The sequence below is a fragment of the Scyliorhinus torazame genome, chromosome 2, assembly GCF_047496885.1.
Source record: "Scyliorhinus torazame isolate Kashiwa2021f chromosome 2, sScyTor2.1, whole genome shotgun sequence".
NCBI classification, from domain to species: Eukaryota; Metazoa; Chordata; class Chondrichthyes; order Carcharhiniformes; family Scyliorhinidae; genus Scyliorhinus; species Scyliorhinus torazame.
In genome coordinates, this window is record NC_092708.1 from 271646473 (window position 1) to 271661996 (window position 15524).

The 15524-nt window shown below is 51.7% G+C and overlaps 1 protein-coding gene across 11 annotated transcripts in view; it reads left to right on the top strand.

The window, feature by feature from the left end:
• ptgr2 (prostaglandin reductase 2) overlaps nt 1-15524 on the top strand; it is a 228136-nt gene that overhangs the window by 150946 nt on the left and 61666 nt on the right. For 10 of the 11 annotated variants that reach the window (XR_011937520.1, XM_072487512.1, XM_072487428.1 and 7 more), the window contains one exon: nt 2125-2295. The exons of the other annotated variant lie outside the window; for it this stretch is intronic. Coding sequence is in view for 9 of the 10 variants with exons in the window: in XM_072487512.1 (XP_072343613.1) it covers nt 2125-2295 (171 nt within the window). In the remaining variant the exon portion in view is untranslated. The remainder of the gene's footprint in view (nt 1-2124; nt 2296-15524) is intronic. 11 annotated transcript variants of the gene reach the window in all.

The following is a 15524-nucleotide window of genomic DNA, read 5'->3' on the forward strand; positions in this document are numbered from 1 at the left end:
GTGGGGGTGAGTGAGCAGTGTGTGGGGGGTTGAGTGAGCAGTGTGTGGGGGGTTGAGTGAGCAGTGTGGGGGGTGAGGGAGCAGTGTGGGGGGTGAGTGAGCAGTGTGGGGGGTGAGGGAGCAGTGTGGGGGGTGAGTGAGCAGTGTGGGGGGTGAGTGAGCAGTGTGTGGGGGGGGTGAGTGTGCAGTGTGGGGGGTGAGGGAGCAGTGTGGGGGGTGAGTGAGCAGTGTGGGGGGTGAGTGAGCAGTGTGTGGGGGGGGTGAGTGAGCAGTGTGTGGGGGGTTGAGTGAGCAGTGTGGGGGGTGAGTGAGCAGTGTGTGGGGGGTTGAGTGAGCAGTGTGGGGGGTGAGGGAGCAGTGTGGGGGGTGAGTGAGCAGTGTGTGGGGGGTTGAGTGAGCAGTGTGGGGGGTGAGGGAGCAGTGTGGGGGGTGAGGGAGCAGTGTGGGGGGTGAGTGAGCAGTGTGTGGGGGGGGTGAGTGAGCAGTGTGTGGGGGGTTGAGTGAGCAGTGTGGGGGGTGAGTGAGCAGTGTGTGGGGGTGGTGAGTGAGCAGTGTGTGGGGGGTGAGGGAGCAGTGTGGGGGGTGAGTGAGCAGTGTGGGGGGTTGAGTGAGCAGTGTGGGGGGTGAGGGAGCAGTGTGGGGGGTGAGTGAGCAGTGTGTGGGGGGTTGAGTGAGCAGTGTGGGGGGTGAGGGAGCAGTGTGGGGGGTGAGTGAGCAGTGTGTGGGGGATTGACTGAGCAGTGTGGGGGGTGAGTGAGCAGTGTGTGGGGGGGTGAGTGAGCAGTGTGGGGGGTGAGTGAGCAGTGTGTGGGGGGTTGAGTGAGCAGTGTGGGGGGTGAGGGAGCAGTGTGGGGGGTGAGTGAGCAGTGTGTGGGTGGTTGAGTGAGCAGTGTGGGGGGTGAGGGAGCAGTGTGGGGGGTGAGTGAGCAGTGTGTGGGGGGTTGAGTGAGCAGTGTGGGGGGTGAGTGAGCAGTGTGTGGGGGGTTGAGTGAGCAGTGTGGGGGGTGAGGGAGCAGTGTGGGGGGTGAGTGAGCAGTGTGTGGGGGGTTGAGTGAGCAGTGTGGGGGGTGAGGGAGCAGTGTGGGGGGTGAGTGAGCAGTGTGTGGGGGGTTGAGTGAGCAGTGTGGGGGGTGAGTGAGCAGTGTGTGGGGGGTTGAGTGAGCAGTGTGGGGGGTGAGGGAGCAGTGTGGGGGGTGAGTGAGCAGTGTGTGGGGGGTTGAGTGAGCAGTGTGGGGGGTGAGGGAGCAGTGTGGGAGGTGAGTGAGCAGTGTGTGGGGGGTTGAGTGAGCAGTGTGGGGGGTGAGTGAGCAGTGTGTGGGGGGTGAGGGAGCAGTGTGGGGGGTGAGTGAGCAGTGTGTGGGGGGGGTGAGTGAGCAGTGTGGGGGCGAGTGAGCAGTGGGTGGGGGGTGAGCAGTTTGGGGGGGGGTGAGTGAGCAGTGTGTGGGGGGTTGAGTGAGCAGTGTGGGGGGTGAGGGAGCAGTGTGGGGGGTGAGGGAGCAGTGTGGGGGGTGAGTGAGCAGTGTGTGGGGGGGGTGAGTGAGCAGTGTGGGGGGTGAGTGAGCAGTGTGTGGGGGGGGTGAGTGAGCAGTGTGGGGGCGAGTGAGCAGTGGGTGGGGGGTGAGCAGTTTGGGGGGGGGTGAGTGAGCAGTGTGGGGGGTAGGCGGATGAGTGAGCAGTGTGGGGGGCGAGTGAGCAGTGTGGGGGGGGTTAACCCTCACCCCCCCACATTGCTCACTCACCCACCCCACACACTGCTCACTCACCCCCCACACTGCTCACTCACCCCCCCCACACACTGCTCACTCACCCCCCACACTGCTCCCTCACCCCCCACACTGCTCCCTCACCCCCCACACTGCTCACTCAACCCCCCACACTGCTCGTGTGGAGTTTGCACCTTCTCCCCATCTCTGCTTGTGTCTGACTCCCTTAAACTCTATAAGTCCAGGGTAGGTGGATTGGCTACGCTAAATTGCCCCTTAATCGGAAAAAACTAATTTGGTTTTCTAAATTGTTTTTTTAAATGACAAGTGCATCGTTAGTTGAGGGAAAACAGTATTGCGGTTGAGGTTAAAATTTATCTCTCCATTTTTCACTACGCAAGGCCATTTGTCCATCTTACAGCTCGACCCTCGGCTTGTTGACGGACACCTCTCCTATTTCCTTGGTGCTGTGGGAATGCCCGGTCTCACCTCATTGCTGGGTGTGAGAGAAAAGGGGCATGTGACACCAGGAGCCAATCAAACAATGGTCGTCAGCGGTGCAGCAGGAGCTTGTGGGATGTTGGCTGGTCAGGTAAGTGGATGACTTAATCACAAGCAATATAAAGGATCCTGGTACTAGTTCCTTCATCGCCTATTTGGTATTGAGACCGTCTGTAGTGATCTTCTCCTCTGAAGCATTGGCACCTTTATTCCGAGCTCCTCATTTCACCTTTAGCAACAGCAACATGGATACATAAGAATGTTCCACCATGCAGTCAGAGATAAATGATCTGTGTCTTAACTTCATTTACCCAGCTGGTACCATAACACAAATACCTTTTCCTTAATAAAATCAATTAAGCTCAATTATGAAATTATCACTTTACTCCAGCATTCATGACTTTTCCAGGGACATCTCACACCATTTTGTGAAGTCTCCTTTCCTCTCACTGTTTTGCGAAGTCTCCCTGACTCTCACACCTTTTAGTGAAGATCTCCTTCACTCCGTTTTGTGAAGATCTCCTTCACTCTCACATCCTTTTGTTGACTCCCCAATATTGACTGGAACTCACTTAGTGCTAGGGGCTTGGACGGGGCATTCAGGAGGGCTTCTTAAAACAATATGTAGATAGTCCAACTAGGGAAGGGGCTGTACTGGACCTGGTATTGGGGAATGAGCCCGGCCAGGTGGTAGAAGTTTCAGTAGGGGAGCATTTCGGGAACAGTGACCACAATTCAGTAAGTTTTAAGTGCTGGTGGACAAGGATAAGAGTGGTCCTAGGGTGAATGTGCTAAATTGGGGGAAAGCTAATTATAACAATATTAGGCGGGAACTGAAGAACCTAGATTGGGGGCGGATCTTTGAGGGTAAATCAACATCTGACATGTGGGAGGCTTTCAAATGTCAGTTGAAAGGAATTCAGGACCGGCATGTTCCTGTGCGGAAGAAGAATAAATACGGCAAATTTTGGGAACCTTGGCCTCGTCAAAAAGAAAAAGGAGGCATTTGTCAGGGCTAGAAGGCTGGGAACAGACAAAGCCTGTGTGGAATATAAGGAAAGTAGGAAGGAACTTGGGCAAGGTGTCAGGAGGGCTAAAAGGGGGCATGAAAAGTCATTGGCAAATAGGGTTAAGGAAAATCCCAAGGCTTTTTACACGTACATAAAAAGCAAGAGGGTAGCCAGGGAAAGGGTTGGCCCACTGAAGGGCAGGCAAGGAAATCTATGTGTGGAGCCAGAGGAAATGGGCGAGGTACTAAATGAATACTTTGCATCAGTATTCACCAAAGAGAAGGAATTGGTAAATGTTGAGTCTGGAGAAGGGTGTGTAGATAGCCTGGGTCACATTGAGATCCAAAAAGACGAGGTATTGGGCGTCTTGAAAAATATTACGGCAGATAAGTCCCCAGGGCCTGATGGGATCTACCCCAGAATACTGAAGGAGGCTGGAGAGGAAATTGCTGAGGCCTTGACAGAAATCTTTGGACCTCACTGTCTTCAGGTGATGTCCTGGAGGACTGGAGAATAGCCAATGTTGTTCCTTTGTTTTAGAAGGGTAGCAAGGATAATCCAGGGAACTACAGGCCGGTGAGCCTTACGTCAGTGGCAGGGAAATTACTGGAGAGAATTCTTCGAGACACAATCTACTCCCATTTGGAAGCAAATGGACGTATTAGCGAGAGGCAGCACGGTTTTGTTAAGGGCAGGTCGTGTCTCACTAACTTGATAAGAGTTTTTCGAAGAGGTCACAAAGGTGATTGATGCAGGTAGGGCAATGGATGTTGTCTATATGGACTTCAGTAAGGCGTTTGACAAGGTCCCTCATGGCAGACTGGTACAAAAGGTGAAGTCACACGGGATCAGGGGTGAGCTGGCAAGATAGATACAGAACTGGCTAGGTCATAGAACGCAGAGAACAGCAATGGAAGGGTGCTTTTCTGATTGGAGGGTGATGACTAGTGGTGTTCCGCAGGGATCAGTGCTGGGACCGTTGCTGTTCGTAGTATATATAAATGATTTGGAGGAAAATGTTACTGTTCTGATTAGTAAGTTTGCAGACGATACAAAGGTTGGTGGACTTGCTTATAGCGATGAGGCCTGTCAGAGGATACAGCAGGATTTAGATTGTTTGGAGACTTCGGCGGAGAGATGGCATATGGAGTTTAATCCGGACAAATGTGAGGTAATGCATTTTGGAAGGTCTAATGCAGGTAGGGAATATACAGTGAATGGTAGAACCCTCAAGAGTATTGACAATCAGAGAGATCTAGGTGTACAGGTCCATAGGTCACTGAAAGGGGCAACACAGGTGGAGAAGGTAGTCAAGAAGGCATACGGCATGCTTGCCTTCATTGGCCGAGGCATTGAGTATAAGAATTGGCAAGTCATATTGCAGCTGTATAGAACCTTAGTTCGGCCACACTTGGAGTATAGTTTTCAATTCTGGTCGCCACACTACCAGAAGGATGTGGAGGCTTTAGAGAGGGTGCAGAAGAGGTTTACCAGGATGTTGCCTGGTATGGAGGGCATTCGCTATGAGGAGCAGTTGAATACACTCGGTTTGTTCTCACTGGAACAACGGAGGTTGAGGGGCGACCTGCTAGAGGTGTACAAAATTATGAGGGGCACAGACAGAGTGGATAGTCGGAGGCTTTTTCCCAGGGTAGAGGGGTAAATTACTAGGGGGCATAGGTTTAAGGTGCGAGGGGCATGGTTTAGAGGAGATGTACGAGGCAAGTTTTTTTACACAGTGGACAGTGGGTGCCTGGAACTCGCTACCGGAGGTGGTGGTGGAAGCAGGGACGATAGTGACATTTAAGGGGCATCTTGACAAATACATGAATAGGATGGGAATAGAGGGACACGGACCCCGGAAGTGTAGAAGATTTTAGTTTAGATGGGCAGCATGGTCGGCACAGGCTTGGAGGGCCGAAGGGCCTGTTCCTGTGCTGTACTTTTCTTTGTTCTTTGTTTGTTCTTTGAAGATCTCCTTCACTCTCACCGTTTTATGAAGATCTCCTTCACTCTCACCATTTTGTAAAGATCTTCTTCACTCTCACTGTTTTGTGAAGATTTCCTTCACTCTCACTGTTTTGTGAAGATCTCCTTCACTCTCACTGTTTTGTAAAGATCTTCTTCACTCTCACTGTTTTGTGAAGATTTCCTTCACTCTCACTGTTTTGTGAAGATCTCCTTCACTCACTGTTTTGTGAAGATCTTCTTCACTCTCACTGTTTTGTGAAGATCTCCTTCACTCTCACTGTTTTGTGAAGATCTCCTTCACGCTCACCGTTTTGTGAAGATCTCCTTCACTCTCACTGTTTTGTGAAGATTTTCTTCACTCTCACTGTTTTATGACGATCTCCTTCACTCTCACTGTTTTGTGAAGATCTCCTTCACTCTCACCATTTTGTAAAGATCTTCTTCACTCTCACTGTTTTGTGAAGATTTCCTTCACTCTCACTGTTTTGTGAAGATCTCCTTCACCCTCACTGTTTTGTGAAGATTTTCTTCACTCTCACTGTTTTGTGAAGATCTCCTTCACCCTCACTGTTTTGTGAAGATTTCCTTCACTCTCACTGTTTTGTGAAGATCTCCTTCACTCACTGTTTTGTGAAGATCTTCTTCACTCTCACTGTTTTGTGAAGATTTCCTTCACTCTCACTGTTTTGTGAAGATCTCCTTCACCCTCACTGTTTTGTGAAGATTTCCTTCACTCTCACTGTTTTGTGAAGATCTCCTTCACTCACTGTTTTGTGAAGATCTTCTTCACCCTCACTGTTTTGTGAAGATTTCCTTCACTCTCACTGTTTTGTGAAGATCTCCTTCACTCACTGTTTTGTGAAGATCTTCTTCACTCTCACTGTTTTGTGAAGATCTCCTTCACTCTCACTGTTTTGTGAAGATCTCCTTCACGCTCACCGTTTTGTGAAGATCTCCTTCACTCTCACTGTTTTGTGAAGATTTTCTTCACTCTCACTGTTTTATGACGATCTCCTTCACTCTCACTGTTTTGTGAAGATCTCCTTCACTCTCACTGTTTTATGACGATCTCCTTCACTCTCACTGTTTTGTAAAGATCTTCTTCACTCTCACTGTTTTGTGAACATCTCCTTCACTCTCACTGTTTTGTGAAGATCTCCTTCACGCTCACTGTTTTGTGAAGATGATCTTCACTCTCACTGTTTTGTGAAGATCTCCTTCACGCTCACCGTTTTGTGAAGATCTCCTTCACTCTCACTATTTTGTGAAGATCTCCTTCACTCTCACTATTTTATGAAGATCTCCTTCACTCTCACTGTTTTATGACGATCTCCTTCACTCTCACTGTTTTGTAAAGATCTTCTTCACTCTCACTGTTTTGTGAAGATTTCCTTCACGCTCACCGTTTTGTGAAGATCTCCTTCACTCTCACTCTTTTATGATATGGATGGATTTCTCAATCAGTAACACTGAATTTTTATGGTGCTGAAGAACACTTTCCTGTTGTGTGTGCCGCCTCTCTGAATGAACATTATGCCTTTATGCCATCTTGTGCCTTTTCCCTGTAACCTTGCACATTGTTTCTATTCAAATAATCAATCCTCTGCACATAGTTACAACCGTTCCTGGGCACTCTGACAGATATCCACATATTTCAAACTGCACCTTCAGCATCTCGCAATTTGCTGATTGCTCTCAAGGCTTGCAATTTGCTTGAATTTTTTGTCTCTAACCACTGCGTCACTGTGGCACCCTACTTGCAACCTGCTTAAAGGTGAACATTACTGAACTTTTCCTCAGTCTTCTCATGGAGAATGGTCGCAGCTGTTTTTATCTCTGTTCCTCCCTCACAGGCTGGTGACACAATTTCTACCTGTGCACAAATGCCCACCAATGTTCAATACTGGTGGAGGGTATGCTAGAATGACATGACAATGTCCCTTCAGGTGGTTTCTCCTCTCCTGATCTCTCGAGCTGTTCGTCTTCCCTCACAGGTACCTCATCTTCTGTTTGACCTGTAAGAGAGGCAAGTGGCTTGATTCAACTAAATGCGAACAAAGTCCCATGGCGGACGCATTTAGCCGCGTGTTTCCCGACGCTCGCAGCGCCGGGAAACACAGGACTTACGTTGTATAAGGGGCCTTAGTTAAGGGAACCCGAGGTCAAGGCCGGACATAGCCCTGTTTTGTACACCGGGGAGCTCTGCTCGGTGGAACTCCCCAGTGTAGCGAGAGATTGGGACGGCATAGTTAAATGGCGTCTCGATCTCCAAGGCAACCCAAAGCAATCCCCGATACACCCACCCCCAGCCTGAATGCACCATGGGAGGGATCATAGGCCCTCTCCCAACACCCACGCAGGGCGCACCCGGCCAGATCGTGCGCACACAGAAATGCCAGCATGGACAGTGTCAACCTGGCACTGTCCATGCCAGCTAGTTATGACACCTGGGCACCTTGGCAGCACCAGGCTGTCATCCAGGTGGCACTGCCAGGGTGCACAGGTGGCACCAGCAGTGTCAGGGCACCACCCTGCCCAAAAGGAATGCAGCTGGTGGCCTCCGATCCCCTCTGGGAGACCTCCACGAGTCTGATCCCCATTTGTGGGGACCAGTGCTGAACAGCGCTCACCCGAGGTCTCTGAGGCTAGGAGTTGAATTCCAAAGCCCCAGGTACTCGGGAATCTGCACATTGGAGTGAGATTAGCTGCCTCGCTCTAATATGCATATTTGGCAAAAAGTGATTCTGCCCACAATTGGCGGGATTTACATTGCAACATCTTGCGAGATTGCGTTAGATCTCACTGAGCATTGCGAGCCGGGTAGACCCTGGGAGTGTGGTCTCCCGGCTTTTATCGACCACGCAGCACCGCGATGTGCTGCTTCTCAGGCGCAGTGTGGCCGTTGGATCATGCCCAAGAGTGATGTTATGGCTCGACGTGTTCTCCCAGCTCTTCCTGCCTGTCCGTCATCTGAAGCTCCCACCGGTCATCACTGGCTGTTGCTCATTCTCCCTGTGGCTGTATGGGTCTCACCCCCAGAAAACTGTGCAGGGTAGGTGGATTGGCCACGCTAAATTGCCCCTAAATGGAAAAAAATCTTGGGTACTCTAAATTTATTATTAAAAAATCACTGAGTGGGACTTCGGGTTGCGGCGATGCACTGCTAAGCCGCACGTTTCGGCAGCTCCCGTTCTAACGGACCTTTGGGCTCTTTTCGGGAGCCGCAACGGGAATTTTTTCAGACCAAACCCAGTGTGGGTTGACGAAGGAAGGTGTTCCCCCGGGGGGTGTATGGAAAGGACCAGTGGCAGTGGCCAGATTGCGAAGGATCCTTTGGAGCAGCGGCAGAGAAGAGAAGGGAGAAGCAAGATGGCGGCGGATGGAGCCCAGACGACATGGGGCCCGGACCAGCAGGAATTCCTCGGACGGTGTGTGGAGGAACTAAAGAAGGAGGAGTTGGCGCCGATGCTATTGGCAATCGATGGACTGAAGGAAACACAAAAGTTCCAGGCGATAGGGTTCCGTGGAGTGAAGGCAAAGGCAGACGAAAATGAGGATGAGATACAGGGCCTGGTGGTAAAAACGGAGACGCATGAGGCACTACATAAGAGGTGTATTGAAAGGTTGGAAGCCCTGGAGAACAGCTCTAGGAGGAAGAACCTACGGATTCTAGGTCTCCCAGAAGGAACAGAGGGAGCTGATGTTGGGGCTTATGTGAGCACGATGCTCCATACGCTAATGGGAGCTGAGGCCCCAACGGGCCCCCTGGAGGTGGAAGGAGCGCACCGGGTCCTTGTGAGAAGACCAAAGGCGGGTGAAATACCAAGGGCGATAGTGGTGAGATTTCACCGTTTCATGGACAGAGAGGCTGTTCTGAGCTGGGCCAAGAAGGTACGGAGTAGCAAGTGGGAGAACGCGGTGATACGAGTGTATCAGGACTGGACTGGAGTGCGGAGGTGGCGAGAAGGAGGGCGCACTTCAATTGGGCCAAGGCGGTGTTTCACAGGAAGAAAATAAAATTTGGGATGCTGCAGCCGGCGCGATTGTGGGTCACGCATCAGGGCAAGCACTACTACTTCAAAACGGCGGATGAGGCATGGACCTTCATCCAAGAAGAGAAACTGGACTAGATCTGAGAGTTTGATGTTGGGGGGGAAACAACGAGGTGGTGGTACAGAAATGTAAAGTGGGAAAGGGGAGGTTTTGTTATATAGTAACGTTGGATGGGGAATTTCTCTCCCCTTGATGGGGGAACACGAAGAAAAGTGGGCCCGGTGGAAAAAGGGACAGAGGGGGGGATGGGAAATGAGGGAGCTGCGCCATAGGGGGCGGGGGCCGATAGGAAAGCGCGGGGTTTTTCCCGCGCTATGGAGATGATGGCGGGAAGATAGGCGCAGGAAGGAAGAGAGCCCCACATGCAGGGGGGTCAAAGAGAGAACGGGGGAAACCGTGGTCAGCTAGAGTTAGCTGACTTTCGGAAGCATTATGGGGGGAGTAACCATGCTAGATGGGGATCTAGCGGTGGGGGGAGGGGGGTGACTAACTGGGTTGCTGCTGCTGAGTGCAAGGGGGAGCTGGCAAGAGAAGAGGTGGTCGGGACGGGAAGGTGCTGCCTGGGGGACAGGTGGGTGCGCGGGACCTGGACGGGGGGCTGGCCCAGAAAAGGGGATGGCTAGTTGGCGGGTGGGGGGGCAATCTGGCTGATCACGTGGAATGTGAGAGGCCTAAATGGGCCGATTAAGAGGGCCCGGGTGTTCGCGCACTTAAAAAGACTGAAGGCGGACGTAGTCATGCTCCAGGAGACGCATCTGAAGTTGGCGGATCAGGTTAGGCTAAGAAAAGGATGGGTGGGACAGGTATTCCACTCAGGGTTGGACGCGAAAAACAGGGAGGCAGCGATACTGGTGGGGAAACGGGTGGCGTTCGAGGCTAAGAATATAGTGGTGCATAACGGGGGAAGATATGTGATGGTGAGTGGTAGATTGCAGGGAGAGGCGGTCGTGCTGGTAAATGTATATGCCCCGAACTGGGATGACGCGGGATTTATGAAGTGGATGCTGGGACGTATCCCGGACCTGGAGGTGGGAAGCCTGGTAATGGGGGGACGGGGGACTTTAATACTGTGCTGGATCCAGGGCTAGACCGGTCTAGATCCAGGACCAGAAGAAGGCCAGCAGGGCCAAGGTGCTTAGGGGATTTATGGATCAAATGGGGGGAGTGGATCCGTGGAGGTTTGCTAGGCCGTCGGCCAAAGAGTTCTCCTTTTTCTCCCATGTCCACAAGGTATACTCCCGGATAGATTTCTTTGTTTTGAGTAGGGCACTGATCTCGAAGGTGGCAGGAACGGAGTACTCGGCCATAGCCGTTTCAGACCATGCCCCGCACTGGGTGGATCTGGAACTAGGAGAAGAGAGGGAGCAGCGCCCACTCTGGCGACTGGATGTGGGACGATTGGCGGATGAGGGGGTCTGTGGAAGGGTGCGGGGGTGTATTGAGAGATACCTGGAGGTCAACGACCATGGTGAGGTCCAGGTGGGGGTAGTATGGGAAGCGCTGAAGGCGGTGGTTAGGGGAGAGCTGATCTTCATTTGAGCCCACAAGGAGAAACAAGAGGGCAAAGAAAGGGAGAGATTAGTGGGGGAGATTTTGAGGGTGGATAAAAGATGTGCGGAGGCCCCAGACGAAGGACTATAAAGAGAAAGACGAAGACTTCAGACGGAGTTTGACCTGCTGACCACAGGAAAGGCAGAGGCACAGTGGAGGAAGGCACAGGGGATGAGATATGAGTATGGGGAAAAGGCGAGCCGGCTGCTGGCCCACCAACTTCGTAAGAGGATAGCGGCGAGAGAGATTGGGGGAGTTAGGGATGAAACGGGAACTATGGAGCAGAGAGCAGGGAAGGTAAATGAGGTGTTTAAGACCTTTTAGGAGAGGCTATATAAGTCCCAACCCCCGGAGGGAAAAGAGGGAATGCTACATTTTCTGGACCAACTAAGGTTCCCGAGGGTGGAGGAGCAGGAGGTGGCAGGTCTGGGGGCGCAAATTGAGGTGGACGAGGTGACTAAGGGACTGGGGAACATGCAGGCAGGGAAGGCCCCGGGACCAGACGGGTTTCCGGTGGAATTCTACAGGAAATATGTGGACCTGTTGGCCCCGCAGTTGGCGAGAACCTTTAACGAGGCCAGGGAAGGGGGGATACTACCCCCGACAATGTCGGAGGCGACGATATCATTAATCCTGAAGCGGGATAAAGATCCGCTGCAATGCGGGTCATATAGGCCTATCTCACTCCTAAATGTAGACGCCAAACTGCTGGCAAAAGTGCTGGCGACAAGGATAGAGGATTGCGTCCCAGGGGTGGTGCATGAAGACCAGACAGGGTTTGTAAAGGGGAGACAACTGAATGTCAACGTTCGACGGCTGCTGGGGGTGATGATGATGCCCCCAGCGGAGGGGGAAGGCAGAGATAGTGGCGGCGATGGATGCGGAGAAGGCATTCGATAGGGTGGAGTGGGAGTACTTGTGGGAGGTGCTGAGGAGGTTTGGGTTCGGGGAGGGGTTTGTCAGATGGGTCAGACTCCTATATGGGGCCCCAGTGGCAAGTGTAGTCACAAACCGGCAAAGATCGGAGTATTTTCGGCTACACAGGGGAACAAGACAGGGGTGTCCCCTGTCCCCATTACTGTTCGCATTGGCAATTGAACCACTGGCCATAGCATTGAGGGACTCTAAGAAATGGAGGGGGGTTGTTAGAGGGGGAGAGGAGCATCGAGTGTCATTCTACGCTGATGACTTACTGCTATATGTTGCGGACCCTGTAGAGGGGATGCCAGAGGTCATGCAGATATTGAGGGAGTTTGGAGATTTCTCGGGATACAGGCTAAATATGGGGAAGAGCGAGCTTTTTGTAAAACACCCCGGGGACCAGGGAAGAGGAATAGACGCTCTGCCGTTAAGGAGAGTGGAAAGGAGCTTCCGATACTTGGGGATCCAGGTAGCTAGGAACTAGGGAACTCTACACAGACTTAATCTGACGCGACTGGTGGAGCAGATGGAGGAGGTTTTCAAGAGGTGGGATATGCTGCCGCTCTCACTGGCGGGCAGAGTGCAGGCGGTAAAAATGATGGTCCTCCCGAGGTTTCTTTTCGTGTTTCAGTGTCTCCCCATTCTGATTACAAAGGCCTTTTTCAAAAAAATAGATAGGAGCATTATGAGCTTTGTGTGGGCAGGGAAGACCCCGAGGGTAAAGAGGGGTTTCTTGCAGCGCAGTAGGGATAGAGGGGGACTGGCGCTGCCGAGCCTGAACGACTACTACTGGGCCGCCAATGTGGCGATGGTTTGTAAGTGGATGAGGGAGGGAGAGGGGGCGGCGTGGAAGAGGCTGGAGATGGCGTCCTGTAAAGGAACGAGCCTAAAGGCGCTGGTGACGGCGCCACTGCCGTTCTCCCCGAAAAGGTATACCACAAACCCAGTGGTGGTGGCAACCTTGAGGATCTGGGGGCAGTGGAGGCGGCACGGGGGTGACGGGTGCCTCGGTGTGGTCCCCGATCAGGAATAACCACAGGTTTGTCCCAGGAAGGATGGACGGGGGTTTCAGAGTTGGCAACGAGCAGGAATTAGGAGACTGAGGGACCTGTTTATTGACGGGACGTTTGCGAGCCTGGGAGCGCTGGTGGAAAAATATGAGTTGCCCCCGGGGAATATCTTCAGATATATGCAAGTGAGGGCGTTTACGAGGCAACAGGTGAGGGAATTTCCGCAGCTCCCGACACAGGGGATCCAGGACAGAGTGATTTCGGGGGCATGGGTCGGGGAGGGCAAAGTGTCCGAAATATATCAGGAGATGAGAGATGAGGGGGAGGCGCTGGTAGAGGAGCTGAAGGGAAAATGAGAAGAAGAGCTGGGGGAGGAGATTGAGGAGGGGCTGTGGGCTGATGCCCTAAGTAGGGTAAACTCCTCGTCTTCGTGTGCCAGGCTTAGCTTGATTCAATTTAAGGTTCTACATGGAGCACATATGACGGGAGCAAGACTGAGTAGGTTCTTTGGAGTGGAGGACAGGTGCGGGAGGTGCTCGGGAAGCCTGGCAAACCACACACACATGTTCTGGTCGTGTCCGGCACTGGATGAGTACTGGAGGGGAGTGGCAAAGGTGATCTCAAAGGAGGTGAAGGTCCGGGTCAAGCCAGGCTGGGGGTTAGCAATATTTGGGGTAGCGGAAGAGCCGGGAGTGCAGGAGACGAAAGAGGCCGATATTCTGGCCTTTGCGTCCCTGATAGCCCGGCGAAGGATCCTACTTGTGTGGAAGGAAGCGAAACCCCCCGGCGTGGAGGCCTGGATAAACAACATGGCAGGGTTCATAAAGCTGGAACAAATGAAATTTGCGCTGAGAGGATCGGCTCAGGGGTTCTCCAGGCGGTGGCAACCGTTCCTTGACTATCTCGCGGAACGTTAAGGGAAAATAGATCGACAGCAGCAGCAACCCAGGGTGTTGGGGGGGGGGGAGGGGGAGCACTATTTTTTTGTCACTTTGTTAGTTCACTATATTATTTAAATCATTTTAATTATCAGTTATTGTATTATTTTTATGTTGATTTGTAAAAACGGAAAAATTTTGTTTGAAAACTTTAATAAAATATATATTTTTTTTAAATTTAAAAAAAATCACTGACTGTTGGTGCCCCTTTGCTAGTGTATATCATTAGGTTCAATGGACCCTGTCATGTTTTTACTCACTCTCCGTGGCCTCCACATCCTCTTTACTCTCAGTGACATGCTGCCCTGCTGAAAGTCCTTCGAGCTCCACTGCCTCCTCAGCAATGGAAACCTAGGGTAGCACGGTGGCGCAGTGGTCCCAGGTTCAATCCCGGCTCTGGGTCACTGTCCGTGTGGAGTTTGCACATTCTCCCCGTGTTTGCGTGGGTTTCACCCCCACAACCCAAAGATGTGCAGGATAGGTGGATTGGCCACGCTAAATTGCCCCTTAATTGGCAAAAATGAATTGGGTACTCTAAATTTAAAAAATAAATCCCATATTTAAAAAAAAAGCAATGGAAACCTTCCTCCGGCCTGTCTCCGTTCCCTGGCATTGTGAATCTGCCTCTCCTGCAAACACATGTGCACTGTCACGGGTCTTCGTATCAGTTTGCAGGTCCATCATTGTGCCACACTGCTGCATTGCTAATGCAGGGCAGCATGGTGGCGCAGTGGTTAGCATTGCTGCCTCACGGCACCGAGGTCCCAGGTTCGATCCTGGCTCTGGGTCACTGTCCGTGTGGAGTTTGCACATTCTCCCCGTGTTTGGGTGGGTTTCGCCCCACAACCCAACGATGTGCAAGGTAAGTGGATTGAACACACTAAATTGCCCCTTAATTGGAAAAAAATGAATTGGGTACACTACATTTTTTAAAAAAGCATTGCTATTGCAGCAGTTGATGCTAACTGCCCGGGGTCTTTGCTGTGAGGCTTGAGCACTCACTGTTCATACTGGTGGCTGCTCATGTCCAATGCCTGGATCATCAGCCTATTGTCATGTTTCATTCCTGCCTTTTGTGCCGTTCAGGGCTGCAAGCTTAGCAGATCTCACCAGATCATTGAGCCGTGTGCAAGCGCTGCAACCATCTGCATGCGACCACACTGTGCCTGCTGATCTTGGCTGCAAACTCAATCAAAGCTATCTTGTTGCGACTTACCACTATCTTCCTCCTGTAGAGTTGGAAAAGCGCCTGCCGACTTCCCCTGGCCACCTGAAGGAGCGCTTCCAGGGAGGTATCATTAAACTAGGGCACCACTCTGCCTCTCACTGCAGGTGCTGTATTTAATCCTTTGCTTCCTCTTCCTCCCAGGTGCCTCTTTTGGAGATACATTTAATCCAAGCGCAGCCATCCTATTAAATCGGGTAGCCCCCCCCACCCCCCCACCCCACGTCATTGACCTGCTCCCGGACGTGCCAATCACCCATTGCACACAAACAACAAAATGCATTTGCACTCAGCCTCCTGCCCAAGTGGTCTGGGCATCTCACAGCCCATATGGAGGACCTTTAACACATCATGCAAGTACCGGCACTTCAATATAGCTATCCAATTAGTCCTATTCACCTGCTCTTTCCCCATGGTCCCATGAATATTTTTGTTTCAATTTTATATTCCCGTTCATTGACTGAGCCGTCAATATCTTGCTTTTTAAAATTCTGTTCCTGGGATGCTGTCAAGGCCCCGGTTGTCCATTCAATAGGCTTTGAGTCATCCTCTAGCGGATCATGAGTGAGGCTGTTCGGTTGGAACAAAAACAGAAAATGCTAGTTAAACTCAAGGTCGAGCAGCATCTGTGGAGAGAGAAA